Raw genomic sequence first — 16,633 nt, forward strand, 5'->3', positions numbered from 1 at the left:
CTTGCTTTCAGCCGTTCGCAGTACCAGCACAGCAAGGCCGTTTTGGTTAGTGTTACAAGGCCAGATCAGTCAATCATCCAGACTGTTGTCCCTGCAACTACTGAAAAGGCTGCTGCCCCTCTTCAGGAACCACACGTTTCTCTGGCCTCTCAACACCTACGGTACGGCTGTCTGTACCACTGAGGCACCCTAGCGTCCTCACAAACGGCAGGACAATGGACCATGGAGGGAGGGGGGGGGGGGGGGGGGGAGGGGGGAGGTGCTATATTATAAGGAAAAAATTACAGGTAAATGTGATGTACAGGAAAGGGGGGGGGGAGAGAGAGGGGACACAGGGGCAGAGGGGAATAATTGTACTACTTACAACAAGCAAATTATCTTATAGTGAGAAAAATATTATCTGGTATTTTAGCAAGGAAGAGTATTGGAACTGTATTTGATCATTAAGAATTAAGTCAGGATTCTGTGGTTGTTGTTTATGGGCAGCTATAATTTAAAATAATGTTAGTTTTCCGCCTTTATTTGCTCGTTTTCTCTCAACGTCCGATTTTTACAACAAATACTAGAAACATATGCCTTCAACGTCGCTAGAATGTTGACATCATCGAAGAAATTATAGCAGCAGCTTAGTCGGACAAACTGCACTGCTAGAGACAGCCAAACATATTCGTTTTAAAGGACAAAACTCCGCGTGCTAGCCACCGATTGGTTATCATTTTTCCGTAGTCACATTACGGTGTATTTTCGAAGAATGATTATATGGAAAATTTAGAAGTCCGTTACTCGCTCTGATCCTGCTATTGTTTCTTTGCACCTTTTGTAATGCATAATCCTTGAACAACCTCATGTATCTTCTGACATTATCTATTTGGCCAGACAGTGAGAACACGACAAAAAACAGTTTTCGAGTGCCAGTTTACAATATTTTCACCTTAGCTTCTTGTGCGTATACGGTAATGGTGGACGCCACGCGCAACACTTCCGTAGGGAAGCTTGCGAGAAAGCAGATGTGCGGGAAACGAGGAAGTCCATGTGATTCAGAGGCTTTGCCATTAGTGTGGGCGGGTGCGGGCAGGGAATTTGATCCGGTGTACAGGTTCCGCATCTCTGTGCGGAGAGGTGCGGCGCGGCGCGGCGCAGAGCACGGCGTCGGCGTCGTATTGATCGCGCGTGGCCGCGGGGCTCGCCGGCATTACGGCAACTTGCCACTCGCCACTCGCCCACCTCGCTAAACGGCGGCAGGCTTTTAACCGGGACAGCCGCGTCGCGGGCGCGCTCCCCACAGAACACTCGCGCCGTCGCTTTCGTGGCCTGCCCAGTTCTCTTCCGCGTCCGGTTCGCGGGTTGTAAACGGCCGCGTTGCACGTGCCTCGCGCGTAGCTGCCCCTCTTCCCCTGTGAGTTAGGTGACCAAAATGGCAAATGTGTTACACGGGGCTGCAGAGATGTCAGGGGAACGATCGTGATCCACGCTGCAAGGAGCGCATTGTGGTGCGCCAGAGACACGCCTACCACTGGTCTTCTCATTCTGCACAGACGCCGCACAATGCCACACAAGATCGGCTTCACCGTCATTTATGCCACCGGTGAGTTTTCTATTGGCTCTATATATATGTCTTTCAATTCGTAAAAATACACGCGATTTTATGATCAGTGTAGAGGAGATCAGCTGAAAAGAGATTGTTTTTTCGAGAAATCACTGTAAGCACAAACGCATAAGGAATAATGGTAAATAAAGTTACTTATACGTAATAAATTAGTGAATGTCCTGTATCGCATTGTCTACATAGTTCTTACAATTCTGATTATTTACTACTGAAAATTAAATCGGCGAAAGTCTGCTATTAATTATAAAAAGGACAGCTGATCGCCAAGAAGCTATCTCATGATTATTTATTTAAGACTAATTTCGATAATACAGAAAGATCCGGGTTACTGAAGAGTGGATTATCCGATTTTGTGGATCTTTCTTGCATAATTCGGCGATTTTTGGCAAAACAGAAAACGAAGCCTGAAGTATTCATTTGTAGTTATAGGGGATATTTTCGTCCAGAACATACTGTTATACAAGGTGTTTCACAATTCATGTTACACACTTACAGATTTTGCGGAGGGGCCTTAGTAGATTAAGTTCAAATGGCTCTGAGCACTATGGGACTTAACATCTGAGGTCATCAGTCCCCTAGAACTTAGAACTATTGAAACCTAACTAACCTAAGGACATCACACACATCCATGCCCGAGGCAGGATTCGAACCTGCGACCGTAGCGGTCGCGCCTAGAACCGCTCGGTCACACCGGTCGGCGTAGATTAAGATTTACAAAGGAACTCATGAGGGGAACTGTCATCCAAGGATGCTACAGAGAGTCAAATTAACAGGGGCCGGTACCTGTAAATGTATGTACATACAAGGTGACTCCATGATAACGTTACAAACTCTCCAGGATGACGGAGATGGATAAATGTATCAGTTTCAGGTTAAGGGTGCCTGCACTTCAAACGAACGAGTCGAAAGTTATAAGCGAAAACCGTTGTGATACCTGTGACAGTGTTATTGTTAAGACAGTAGGATAGAGAACTTTCAGAGGTGGTATTACGGACCAAAACAAGAAAAATTGTCTACTAAGTATAGACTCTAAGATGCATAACTTGAGGAGATGTGTTTCACAGTAGCGAAGATGAACAAGCGGTCATATCTCCTCAGGTGTGTATTCCAGAGCCCACGTCTACTGGACATTGTTTCCTTGTTTTGGTTCGTACTGCCGCCTCTGAAAGTTGCCTACGCTACAACATTTGCAATAACAGTACCAGTACTTGTATTCCTCTGTCAGTGGTATGAGAATGGTTTCGCTTATAATTTTCGATTCGTTCGTTTCCGGTACAGGGACCCTTACCTCAAAGTGATACATTTTTCATTCTCCATGATCCTAGAAAATTTGTACCATCATCATTGAATCGCCCTGTATATACATACCGTTACAGGAACCGCCACCTTTAACTCTGACGCTCTGTAACGTCGTTGGATGACGTTTCCGGACATAAGTTCCTATGTAAAACTTGATGTACTAAGTCATCTCTAATACCTCTAGAAGTTTGTAACATGAATTGTGAAACACCTTGTGCTTATGACTCATGTTTTATTGGCGGAAAACGATGTGGGAACCAATCGCACCGTCAGACTTTTCTGAAATATGTCTCTGTTATTTCGTTTCTCATCTCCAGGTAAACGCGGTGTCTCTGACCTTGTAAAGCGTCCACGACCGATTTTCTGTCTACATCTGTCATGAACTACATGACTGTCTGTTATTCACAGTTAAGCGCCTCACAGAGGGTTCATCGAACCACTGTCACTCGGTTTTTCCACCTTTTCACTCTCAAGCAGCACGCGGGAAAAACGAACGCTTAAACCTATCTGTGCGATCTCTGGGTTCTCTTATTTTATTGCGATGATAATTTCTCCCTACGTAGGTGGGTGTCAACTAAATATTTTCGCATTCAGAGGAGAATGCTTTGCTCCTTCCCTAGAAGCTAAATGTTAGCAATTTTTAGCCCATTCTTTCAGGCGAGTACTGCGTTTCCATTACAGTGGGCTTCCAAATGTGACATGTGACTTGTTTTGTAAATAAATAGCAATTCGAGGTAATGTTTATTTTGGATTGTCCGTGTTTTTCGGTTATCCATGCACTCTTGGGGCCACACTGACCCAGATAATCAGGAGATACCTTTTTTATCATCTTGTGGTTGGCGTAGTGAAGTCATAGCGGCTTCCTAGAGTGAGACATCATATACGGTGGTCGTTAAGTTCTGTACGAAGATATTGTAAACATACTTACATAACTGGCATACTCTAAACATACTAAGTTCGCCTGCTTCAAATTATTGTACGGATATGCAGATTATACAGGCATATTTCCGTACTGAACTTTGTACTGTGTTTAATGCGTCACGGTATCGAAATTAATCGTGAATAAATCAAATATTACAATCTTTTGGCGCTCACCGCTTCCTTTTTAGAAGTGGTTTTTTGGTAGTTGTGGACCACGACCTACGCAATGCTTACCACAGTTGATTATTCAGATTTTTCGGAAAGAACAGTTCGTCTTCAGACAGGAGTACTCATTTTATTTCACTTATTTTACATTGTATTGACCATAAACTACCGGAAGCTTCCAGCTCTGGAAAACGTCGCAAGGAGTGATGGCGGGCAACAGTAAGAGCAGGTATTACGAAACAGTGGATTGTTTTATTCCAGATCTTATGACAAGCGACAACAACTTTTTGCGCTTACTTTAACGTGAAGAATAGTTTTGCATGTTAGCTGTGTTAAAAAACATATGTCGTTCCTGAATGATATACCTGGAAGTTCTTCACGCTGCACAGAATTATAAGCAAAAGAGGATATTTTTTATCATTCTAATTTTGGAAAGACAATCGGTGCAGAGCAGTACGCCTCCGAGCTTCTAATAGTTCTTCCTTAATGTTTGAGACTTGTAGTAAATTTCATATAATTTGTTGCAAAGCCAGAAACTGCATTTTCAATTGGCACAAAACAGCGAAAAGTTACAGAGGAAAACTGAACCATACAGCTCATCGGTTGTCTTACAATATCGTATTTTATTGGCAAACTAGCTATAGAAGGGAAGGTTCATTTTGAACTATATCCTCAGGACGTTTATTGTCATGGCTACGTGATGAAAACACAAACTTGTCATTCAGAAGCGATACACGTTTCCAACGTACGTTGCATGCAAAAGAATTTCTCACCATAAAATGAGCGCCATGCACCTTTAGTGCATGTTACCAGAAATGGAGCCGTTAGTTTATGTCACTAGAGCTGGAACAAAACAATGCGTTGTTTCCTAATGCGTGTCCTTACTGTTGCATGCCACATCGTCTCGACACGTTTAACGAAATAGGAAATTTCCTGTTTTTTTCTGTGGACATAATGTAAACGACCTCATGTGAAATGTGTAATCCTCTCTGAAGATGAATGAATTTTTCCTTTCGAATTACCTGAAAAAATAATCATGTTAGGTATATCTTGTGCAGGGGGTGCTCCACAACATCCAACAATTTCAGATGAGACTCGAGGGCTAGTTTTGGTACTCTGAAGCATTAAACACATTGCAAAGCTTTTGTGAACATACTTGCATCATTTGCTTTGATACGAGAGCACAATTTTGCTCGCCCTTCTCCGTTACACACTTCATACGCACTACTATTGTACTGTGCCTACTCTACTATTATACACTATAGAACAGGGGTTTCTAAACCTTCCCTCTGACGGAACACTTTGGGAATCCTGGTACTATGAGGGAACACTTTGTTTACTTAAAAGATTAATAAACTTCTAAAAAATGACAAAAACTTGTTTTATTCAGTGAGTACATCAATTTTAAATAACAACTAATAACACATAAATAATAACCAAATATTAAAAAAATAATTATATCGTCAAATGTCGGAAAAACGCCATGTTATTAATAGTTTGGCTGACGAACACCAGCGTTCCGCAGGACACAGTTTGGGAAAACCTGCTGTAGATGTAGAGTTTTATGTCCAGTGTATAAAATAGAAAAAACATCAGAGAGGAACTACCTTGTAATGTCACAGATACTTTGACATACCAATGTTGTTAGTCGTATAGAATATAAAACCTTAGAGCCACCCACCAAGATCCACGACTCCACGGCTTTTTTATCTTCGCATTGACCATCCAGGTTCACGTGAAAATTTCAGTCCTCCTTATTTCTTTGTACTTTTTTTTCTCCTGTATTGCTTCATTTTATACCCATGTTTCTTTTCCTTTTTTCAGTCCATGTTATTCCCGATTTCTCATTTTCTGCCTTGAAAGCTTTCTAAATTTAGTATTTCGTTCTTAAAAAGTTTTTTTTCTGTTATTTCCTTTTCTTTGATGTTATTCCTTGTACTTAATTTCTTACTTTGTAATCAATGCTGTTGTAGATTTCGGTTCCTAGAAATACAGGAAGATTTATTTCGCAAACACGTTCTCATTCATTTTGTAGAGGTGTCCAAAGAAATCTTTGATTTTCCATTACTTCATTTATCTTCTCAGTTTTTTAATTCAGCCTCGTAAATGTCAAGTGACGTAAACAGTAGCCCTCTTTGTATACACGTAGTAATAGCAGATGTTTGCACCGCTGCGTTCTCTCTCTCTCTCTTCTCTCTCTCGTCGACCTTTCCCTGGTCCTATGACACAGAAACACAATCATATGCACGCACACACACACACACACACACACACACACACACACACACACACACACACTCATTTACGCGAGGCCAATGTATACATCCACAGCTGCATACGTAAACAGGGCTTGCCTGCAGCGCAGCTAGAAATCACTGTTTAGAGCGTAGTCCGAGTGCTGTTATCTTTTTTTCTACACTCAATTTGCCACCTTAAATAATTTTTCAACGCATACCTTCGAATATGCAGGTTGTTGGGAATGATGTGCTATGGAGAAAAAGAGGACATACAGTGACACACAACCCGGACTCGTGTTGCACATACAAATCCGTTTCTTTCGGATTTCTGGTATAAAATTACCAGCAGATATTTCTGAGTTTTCGGATCTCTCAGTATCTGATGTTTACTTGTGAAGAGCATTGTATAGCTCTGTATTAACGTAGCTCCCATGCGAAACTAATCTGTCATTTTCCTTTAGTTGGTAGTTAGCAATGCATAATTGCAAAATAATATTTTTTTCTTTTGTTTCCTAAAGGGTAAACTAAATAGAGTTTTGCAATTTGGAAATCTATCATTCTTATTAAATACTGTCAATAAAACAGTTGAATGGCTTATCCAATAACAATATATCAATTTTCTAATGTCATCTTCCCACATTTCTTTACGACGTTTCCTGGGACTTTCGTTAGTTCTTGGATCCAGAAAAAACTGCACTGTTGGAAGTTGTGCGTCATAAACTAACACTATTAGGCGTGTTTCTGCATCTCAGAGATGATGTCTATTCAGATTTCGCACCAGTTGCATAAAAATGGCGCTAGTAGCACCACTATGAGGATGCAAACCAGGTTTGCTTTAAATAGACGCTCTAAAGATCGAGGGCGTTAGTAACCTTTGAGACGGACGTGACGAATGCCTTTAAGGCGACAAAGACGCCGTTATCAGCACCTTACTGTGTTTTAACGAGTTCGTGTAATAGAGTTACTGGAAACGGGATGTTGTTTCTGCGAAACTGCAGGAAGACTTGGCAGGAATGTAGCCACTGTATACGACTGCTAGCAGCGATGGTCACGGGAATGTACGGTTGCGAGAAGACCGGGTTCCGGACGGTTGAAGGCCGCTAACCAGAGGGAAAAACCTCGTGCTCGACGTATGGCTCTGGCGCGTCATACTGCATTTGCAGCAGAAATTTCAGGAGCCGTTAGCACCACAGTGACAAAAATAACTGTTACTTATCGGCTACTTGAAGGATAGCTCCCTGCCAGACGTCCCGTAGCGTGACCCAAAACTCTCACCATTTGCGACTTCAGTGGTCGCAAGTGAGAGCTCACTGGAGGGCAGGTTGCAGGTCTGTTGTGTGTTCTAATGAACGATGGCTATGCTCGGTGCCCATGACGGCCAATTGTGGGTTAGAAGAAGGCCAGTTGGGGACCTGCAACGCACCTCACTGCATGCTACACACACAAGACCTACAACTGGAGTTTTGCTCAAAAATGGTTCAAATGTCTCTGAGCACTATGGGATTAACATCTGAGGTCATCGGTCCCCTAGACTTAGAACTACTTAAACCTAACTAACCTAAGGACATCACACACATCCATGCCTGAGGCAGGATTCGAACCTGCGACCGTAGCAGCAGCGCGGTTCCGGACTGATGTGCCTAGAACCGCTCGGCCACAGCGGCTGGCGGAGTTATGCCTGGGCTGCGATTTCGTATGACAGCAGGAGCGCTCTCGTGGCTATCCCAGGCACCGAGACTCCAAAACTGTACGTCAGTTTGGTGATTCGACCTGTTGTGCGGTCATTCGTGAACAGCATTCCGGGGGGTGGTTTCCAGCAGGATAACGCTCGTCCACATACCGCTGTTGTAACCCAACATCTCTACAGAGTGTCAACATGTTGCCTTGGCCTACTCCATCACTAGAGCATCCAATCGAGCATACACGGGATATCATCTGGCGACAGCTTCTAATTCATCCTCAAACTGCATTAACCGTCTCCGTATTGACCGACCATCTGCAACAGGCATGGAACTCCATCCCACAAACTGGCATCCGGCACTTGTATAACACAACGCATACACCTTTCCAAGCTTGCATTCAACATTCTGGTGGTTATACCGGTTATTAATGTACCATCATTTCATATTTGCAATGGCGTATCTCGTGCTTACATTAACCAGTGATCTTGCAGTGTTAATCACTTACATATGTTACCAAGACAAATGTATTCCCGAAATTTCATTGCTCTAAATTAATTATTTTTTGGTGTTGCGATTTTTTTTCTATCGGTGTACTTTGATCTACCTGTCATGTATTCGCTTTGCTACAGGTCTCGTTCACATCCATTTCATTTTTATTGTATTCATAATTACGTTCTTCACTCCTGTTTGGTCTGTAATCCATTCCTTTATTTTCTGTCCTTGCTTGTGATAAGATAGAAAGTATTTATAGAGGTCAGTGACCATGGTGAAATATTTACACAAAATTAACCGCCTGGAACGCGCTTTATTTATCCACGTTGATTATGCGTTTCGTCAGACTGCCATCATCGGACCTGCCGTAAGGAAAATAGTCGAATAAACACAGTATATATTTTTTTCACACTTTACCAGAAAGAAAAGATGCGTACCAACAGACAAGGGAAAATTACAGTGAATGCAGTGAATATACGCACCAAATTACAACGTAAAACAATTACAGTACATCACATCAAATTGTAGTTGAAAGTAGTTTTCATTTGGGAACTTGCAGTCACCAGTATGTACTTACAAATGGTACTTTTAAGTACTGTTTGGCATAACAAACTGTATTGGTTTTCCACTGTGTTTTGGTATAAATATTTTCTATGTGCGTCCTCTGTATTGTTTTCTTACCTACGCTAAGCTGAACAGGAATCTGCTTCCTCACGGAAAGCGTACACTCTGTCAAAACAGGAACGTTATCTTGCGTCAGAATCCACTCCGGGGGGAGGGGGGGGGGGGGGGGGAAACGAAGTCCACAAGTCCACTCCCGGAACTATCTACGTTCACACCTTCTGTCTTTATCCAATTCAACCCTATCTACATCATCTCGTTTTCAAGTACAAAATGTGGTAATTTTGTATGTTGAATACTTTGAACGCACGTTTGCCTTGATCTTATAAATGAGGGTTGCTGTTTCACTGTGTCTATTTTAACATACTGGTTCAGTTTGATCAGTTCGCGACGACACTGAAAGAGAATTCCCTGCAACAATTTTGATACGGTTACCTGTTTTCAGTAAAACCTACACGACAGGAAAAATACGTAATATGTATCTGCTGACCGATACAGGCTAAGACGCCCGTAGGTAACCTACAGAGCTTGCAGTCTGTTATTAACTGTCTTACAAACATGTTTCTAAATCAGTTATAAACTTCTGTGTGTTAAATAACGTGTTTAGGGGAAGAATAAAAACATTGTGTTCCAGCAATGTGCACTACTTGTTTCGCCTCGAGAATTGTTGTAGAAATGGCGGCAGTTCATACAGTAATCTCTATGTAGGTGAGAGTCTGTTGGTAATACACTCCTGGAAATGGAAAAAAGAACACATTGACACCGGTGTGTCAGACCCACCATACTTGCTCCGGACACTGCGAGAGGGCTGTACAAGCAATGATCACACGCACGGCACAGCGGACACACCAGGAACCGCGGTGTTGGCCGTCGAATGGCGCTAGCTGCGCAACATTTGTGCACCGCCGCCGTCAGTGTCAGCCAGTTTGCCGTGGCATACGGAGCTCCACCGCAGTCTTTAACACTGGTAGGATGCCGCGACAGCGTGGACGTGAACCGTATGTGCAGTTGACGGACTTTGAGCGAGGGCGTATAGTGGGCATGCGGGAAGCCGGGTGGACGTACCGCCGAATTGGTCAACACGTGGGGCGTGAGGTCTTCACAGTACATCGATGTTGTCGCCAGTGGTCGGCGGAAGGTGCACGTGCCCCCGTCGACCTGGGACCGGACCGCAGCGACGCACGGATGCACGCCAAGACCGTAGGATCCTACGCAGTGCCGTAGGGGACCGCACCGCCACTTCCCAGCAAATTAGGGACACTGTTGCTCCTGGGGTATCGGCGAGGACCATTCGCAACCGTCTCCATGAAGCTGGGCTACGGTCCCGCACACCGTTAGGCCGTCTTCCGCTCACGCCCCAACGTCGTGCAGCCCGCCTCCAGTGGTGTCGCGACACGCGTGAATGGAGGGACGAATGGAGACGTGTCGTCTTCAGCGATGAGAGTCGCTTCTGCCTTGGTGCCAATGATGGTCGTATGCGTGTTTGGCGCCGTGCAGGTGAGCGCCACAATCAGGACTGCATACGACCGAGGCACACAGGCCCAACACCCGGCATCATGGTGTGGGGAGCGATCTCCTACACTGGCCGTACACCACTGGTGATCGTCGAGGGGACACTGAATAGTGCACGGTACATCCAAACCGTCATCGAAGCCATCGTTCTACCATTCCTAGACCGGCAAGGGAACTTGCTGTTCCAACAGGACAATGCACGTCCGCATGTATCCCGTGCCACCCAACGTGCTCTAGAAGGTGTAGGTCAACTACCCTGGCCAGCAAGATCTCCGGATATGTCCCCCATTGAGCATGTTTGGGACTGGATGAAGCGTCGTCTCACGCGGTCTGCACGTCCAGCACGAACGCTGGTCCTACTGAGGCGCCAGGTGGAAATGGCATGGCAAGCCGTTCCACAGGACTACATCCAGCATCTCTACGATCGTCTCCATGGGAGAATAGCAGCCTGCATTGCTGCGAAAGGTGGATATACACTGTACAAGTGCCGACATTGTGCATGCTCTGTTGCCTGTGTCTATGTGCCTGTGGTTCTGTCAGTGTGATCATGTGATGTATCTGACCCCAGGAATGTGTCAATAAAGTTTCCCCTTCCTGGGACAATGAATTCACGGTGTTCTTATTTCAATTTCCAGGAGTGTAGATCGAATTTCTGCTGACACTGGAGACAGAAGTGATAGAAAAAATCTCGGTTAATTACGACTAATCAAGAGTCAAACAGGTGTGTCTCGTAAGCAGGACTGCCAGTGGGGGTACATGACGTGAATGCCTTAGATATTATTATTGATTTATGGTGAGAGGAATGGTATATACGGAGAAAGTGATTAGCATAGTACAACACGCAGTTCCTCATGTTTTGTTACGGCTTTAGATTACCGTTGCGTGAACCTTTTCTAACAAGTCGCGTTTATGCAAATGCGTTTCATTTCTGAACACGATACCTATTGACCGTTTACTTTATAAACTTATACCACTGACTAAAGCAGACTGTTAAGATCTTCCAGCTGAAATCTAACATGGATTGGCTTTATACTGGGAGAGCATCTAAGTACTAATATAAATACCGAAGCGGCAGTACTTTCTCGGACGATATTATCTCATTTATGTGTTGTTCATACTTATCAATACAGAAAAGAAAAAAAAATGTGATTGGGTTTTACTTTATTCCCAGAAAACACACAGCATGTTCTAGTCAAATTTTTCCAGGTATCTTTGAACTCTTACGTCATCTGTGAATCTTTACCCACCGAGAGAAATACATCTACATCTACATTTATACTCCTCAAGCCACCCAACGGTGTGTGGCGGAGAGCACTTTACGTGCCACTGTCATTACCTCCCTTTCCTGTTCCAGTCGCGTATGGTTCGCGGGAAGAACGACTGTCTGAAAGCCTCCGTGCGCGCTCTAATCTCTCTAATTTTACATTCGTGATCTCCTCGGGAGGTATAAGTAGGGGGAAGCAATATATTCGATACCTCATCCAGAAACGCACCCACCCTCTCGAAACCTGGCGAGCAAGCTACACCGCGATGAAGAGCGCCTCTCTTGCAGAGTCTGCCACTTGAGTTTATTAAACATCTCCGTAACGCTATCACGGTTATCAAATAACCCTGTGACGAAACGCGCCGCTCTTCTTTGGATCTTCTCTATCTCCTCCGTCAGACCGATCTGGTACGGATCCCACACTGATGAGCAATACTCAAGTATAGGTCGAACGAGTGTTTTGTAAGCCACCTCCTTTGTTGATGGACTACATTTTCTAAGCACTCTCCCAATGAATCTCAACCTGGTACCCGCCTTACCAACAATTAATTTTATATGATCATTCCACTTCAAATCGTTCCGCACGCATACTCCCAGATATTTTACAGAAGTAACTGCTGCCAGTGTTTGTTCCGCTATCATATAATCATACAATAAAGGATCCTTCTTTCTATGTATTCGCAATACATTACATTTGTCTATGTTAAGGGTCAGTTGCCACTCCCTGCACCAAGTGCCTATCCGCTGCAGATCTTCCTGCATTTCGCTACAATTTTCTAATGCTGCAACTTCTCTGTATACTACAGCATCATCCGCGAAAAGCCGCATGGAACTTCCGACACTAGGTCATTTATATATATTGTGAAAAGCAATGGTCCCATAACACTCCCCTGTGGCATGCCAGAGGTTACTTTAACGTCTGTAGACGTCTCTCCATTGATAACAACATGCTGTGTTCTGTTTGCTAAAAACTCTTCAATCCAGCCACACAGCTGGTCAGATATTCCGTAGGCTCTTACTTTGTTTATCAGGCGACAGTGCGGAACTGTATCGGACGCCTTCCGGAAGTCAAGAAAAATAGCATCTACCTGGGAGCCTGTATCTAATATTTTCTGGGTCTCATGAACAAATAAAGCGAGTTGGGTCTCACACGATCGCTGTTTCCGGAATCCATGTTGATTCCTACATAGTAGATTCTGGGTTTCCAAAAACGACGTGATACTCGAGCAAAAAACATGTTCTAAAATTCTACAACAGATCGACGTCAGAGATATAGGTTTATAGTTTTGCGCATCTGCTCGACGACCCTTCTTGAAGACTGGGACTATGTGTGCTCTTTTCCAATCATTTGGAACCCCCCGTTCCTCTAGAGACTTGCGGTACACGGCTGACACAGCTGGCTGATAATGCGCGGCTACAAGTCCACATTAATAAAAATGTATGAAAAGACATTTCACTTGAACGCAAGTAACCTTTATATGCTCTGGAGGCCACGTTTATTTTATTTTTTACTTTGTGGCGTTTGGTGATGGCTAGGGTCACTAGAGGGAGTGCAGAAGTTGCTGCATTGGACATTTGTGTTTGTAAATACTAATTGGATTTAGTGATACATTTCGATAAGGTAGGGGTGATTGGCTTTTCGTCGCTAAATAATGGTGGACTACTTTGCACACTATGCCATTTGAATACATGGAATTAAAGATGCTCCTCGATTACGTCATCGGCGTTACAGAGGCTTTCAGATAGATCGTGATTTTCCAGAGGGATATGTTATCTCTTTGAATCTCATCTGCTCTTTGTAGCGGAGACTTTCATATATTGTATAGATATCCCATTTGTTATTCTCTCTGATGCTTTCGTATCTTTAGATGTCACAACTGGCGTAGTTTTCGCCTTTACTTCTTTGCTTTCCTTTTGCTTGATTCATACAGGGCATCCTACCTAACTCAGGCATCTGCAAAAAATTTGCTGATTTTGGTATGACAAAAATTGAGTCAGGGAGAGAGTGTTTGGTCTTAAAAGCTCTATCTGCTTATGGTACCGAAAATAACTCAAATGATACATGCTAAAAAATATACTGTTGCTGTTAGCAAGTCTCTTATTGAAACAAAAATCACATCCCTCGCATTATGAAGAACGGATGTGAGATTCACTTTTTCCGAGAACAGTGATGCCCTACAATCAACCAACAGGCTTCACAGAGGAGAACAAGCAAGAAACTAGATGGAATGACGAACAATAAGTGCTATCCAAAGTTTGCAACACGTCCCAGCCATGACGATGATGTTTACAATGATTTTGCAGTGACTCGCCTGGATTCATGTCTTTCCGATTCTCTTGCCCAGTTAGACTGAGCTTACTACGAAAAGTTGTTCATTTAGCTGGAAGTGTGATAAGTTAGAACCAGTACTGTGCATTTTGAGTTGTTCCTCAAATGGGTGAGATCGATGTGTATTTCGTCAGTAACGGAAACATAGCTCCAGAGCTCCAGAAGGTATATGGATTTGTAGATGGAAGACGTGTTAGCAGCGTACATTGTCAATTTCCATTCTGAGAGTGTGATATTAGCAATGAGGACGATCTCAAACAAACTGCTTGACTTCCTGTGTAACGAGAGAAAATATTAATGTAACAGTGAGTATACATGATAATTCAATCTTTTATCTTCAATGTAAACACGCTGAAAGCCTTAGCTTGAATTTTTCCCCACAGAACTCGGCTGAAGGCCTCACATTAATAGCCGGCCGGAGTGGCCGTGCGGTTCTAGGCGCTACAGTCTGGAACCGAGCGACCGCTACGGTCGCAGGTTCGAATCCTGCCTCGGGCATGGATGTGTGTGATGTCCTTAGGTTAGTTAGGTTTAATTAGTTCTAATTTCTAGGCGACTGATGACCTCAGAAGTTAAGCCGCATTGTGCTCAGAGCCATTTTTGAACCTCACATTAATCAACAACAGTGTTACGGGTTAAGGCCGAGACAAAATTTCCAAAGTTTAATCTAAATAGGCAGAAACTCGGGTGATGGCCGCATATCAACAAAACATTTTAACGGCTTAAGGCCTAGGAAGAAAAGCTTTCAATACGAAAAGGCTGAAGGCCTTATCTTAAAATATTTCGTGTAAGACTCGGCTGAAGGCCTCATACTACAGAATAACAATCTTATGACTTAAGAGCAAGACAAGGATTTTTAATTTTTAATTGAAGAGAGATTAAAACTCGGCTGAAGGCCACACATCATGCAGAAAACAATTTTACGGCTTAAGGCCTAAAGGGAAGAGCTTCTAAATTTCAACCAAATTAGGCTAAAGGCTTTATCCCAAAATGCTTCACATAACTCTCGGCTGGAGGCCACATACGAAACCTAAACAATCTCACGGCTTAAAGCCCAGACAAAGAAATTTCCAATTTTTAATTTAATCTGGAAAACTCGGCTGAAGGCCACATAAGAACTAGAAAATATTTCATACAGCTTAAGGCCTAGACAAAATTATCAACTTTTGATTTGAAAAGGCTGAAAACTCGGCTGAAGGCCACATACCAACTTGGAACCAATTTACGGGTTAAGGCCTAGGCACGAGGAATTTCCAATTTTAATTTTGGAAGGCTGAAACTCGGCTGAAGGCCACATACCAAACAAGAAACTATTTTTTTACAGCTTAACGCCTAAGAAGAAATTTTAATAAGCTAAAACTCGGTTGAAGGCCACACCGAGTACTTAAGACTAAAAAGGATTCGCTATGTAAAACACAAGGAGCGGCGCTCAGAAGGTTCCAAAAATTAGCCCGGGAAGGTAACACTAATGCACGTTTAGGTGAGACAGGCAGCCAGACCGACAACCTCTTAATCAGAAGGTAACCCAACCGAAAGCCAGTCGACGAACCAACCAACAAGATCAGTTCTGCTCTACCCGACCAGCAAAACGACAACAAGATGTCAATAGTACAACGTTCTGGATACTGATGCCCAATCCAGCCAAGTCAGCATAAACGCCCAAAAGTACCAACAACACCTCAGCTGTCGAACTACACGCCGTGCTGGACAGGATCAACACGACGAGGAAAATACACTGCCCAAAACTACGTCAACGACTAAGCAGGTCACTGGAATGTCAGCGACCAAAAGGCAGAAGATACACTTCGTTAATGAATGAATGAATTAAATTAAGTTAAACATCACACAGGAAGACGGCTGCAACTCTAACCAACTTCAATGCACACACGTTGTTGCTCGCAGAAATTTACCAGAAAGCGACAACCAGGATCCAATGAAGAGATATGATAGCAGTTGAGGCTTGATAGTAGGTTAATTCAGCACTCAGTTTTAGTGTCCAGTATCGGTGGGCGACTAACTTCGTAACCCTCGCAAGAAGCGCTTCACAACTCCAACAATGCGTGCACACCGCCAGCAGCTCCGGCCTGACAACGCACCACGGAGACTTCCTCGCTGCTCTGCCCCAACCGACCGACTGCCACACTCCGCACAGACGGAATATATATCCGCCACACCAAAGACAGTACAGCAGTACTAGTATCGATACACGCTGCTGGTGCCACTCACGGAGAGAAGACAGCAACGTTATGGCGGTAACCGAAGAAGAAATAAGACACCACTGGACTGCAACCAACGATAAACAAACAAGGCATGACGCGAGCCAGCCACGACTCAAACGAAAAACATTTTACACAGCCAGTAGATTACCTCTTGCTCTTTAATAATACGCTGTATGCAAGTATCAATTGTGTTCTTATTTTCTATTTGTGACAAAAATCTTTGTGTAAAAGATCAGTTGCCAATTTGATTACTCACAATGTGTATGTTGTTGGGTGGTTTGCTGAG

At 43.6% G+C, this 16,633-nt stretch overlaps 1 protein-coding gene across 1 annotated transcript in view; it reads left to right on the plus strand.

The window, feature by feature from the left end:
* The first annotated feature begins 1,465 nt into the window (after positions 1-1,465).
* Positions 1,466-16,633, plus strand: part of LOC124619660 (centrosomal protein of 104 kDa) — a 445,308-nt gene continuing 430,140 nt past the window's right edge. The window contains exon 1 of the mRNA XM_047146190.1: positions 1,466-1,585. Coding sequence (XP_047002146.1) covers positions 1,546-1,585 — 40 coding nt within the window. The 5' untranslated portion in view covers positions 1,466-1,545. The remainder of the gene's footprint in view (positions 1,586-16,633) is intronic.

This window comes from Schistocerca americana, chromosome 6 (assembly GCF_021461395.2).
Source record: "Schistocerca americana isolate TAMUIC-IGC-003095 chromosome 6, iqSchAmer2.1, whole genome shotgun sequence".
NCBI classification, from domain to species: domain Eukaryota; kingdom Metazoa; phylum Arthropoda; class Insecta; order Orthoptera; family Acrididae; genus Schistocerca; species Schistocerca americana.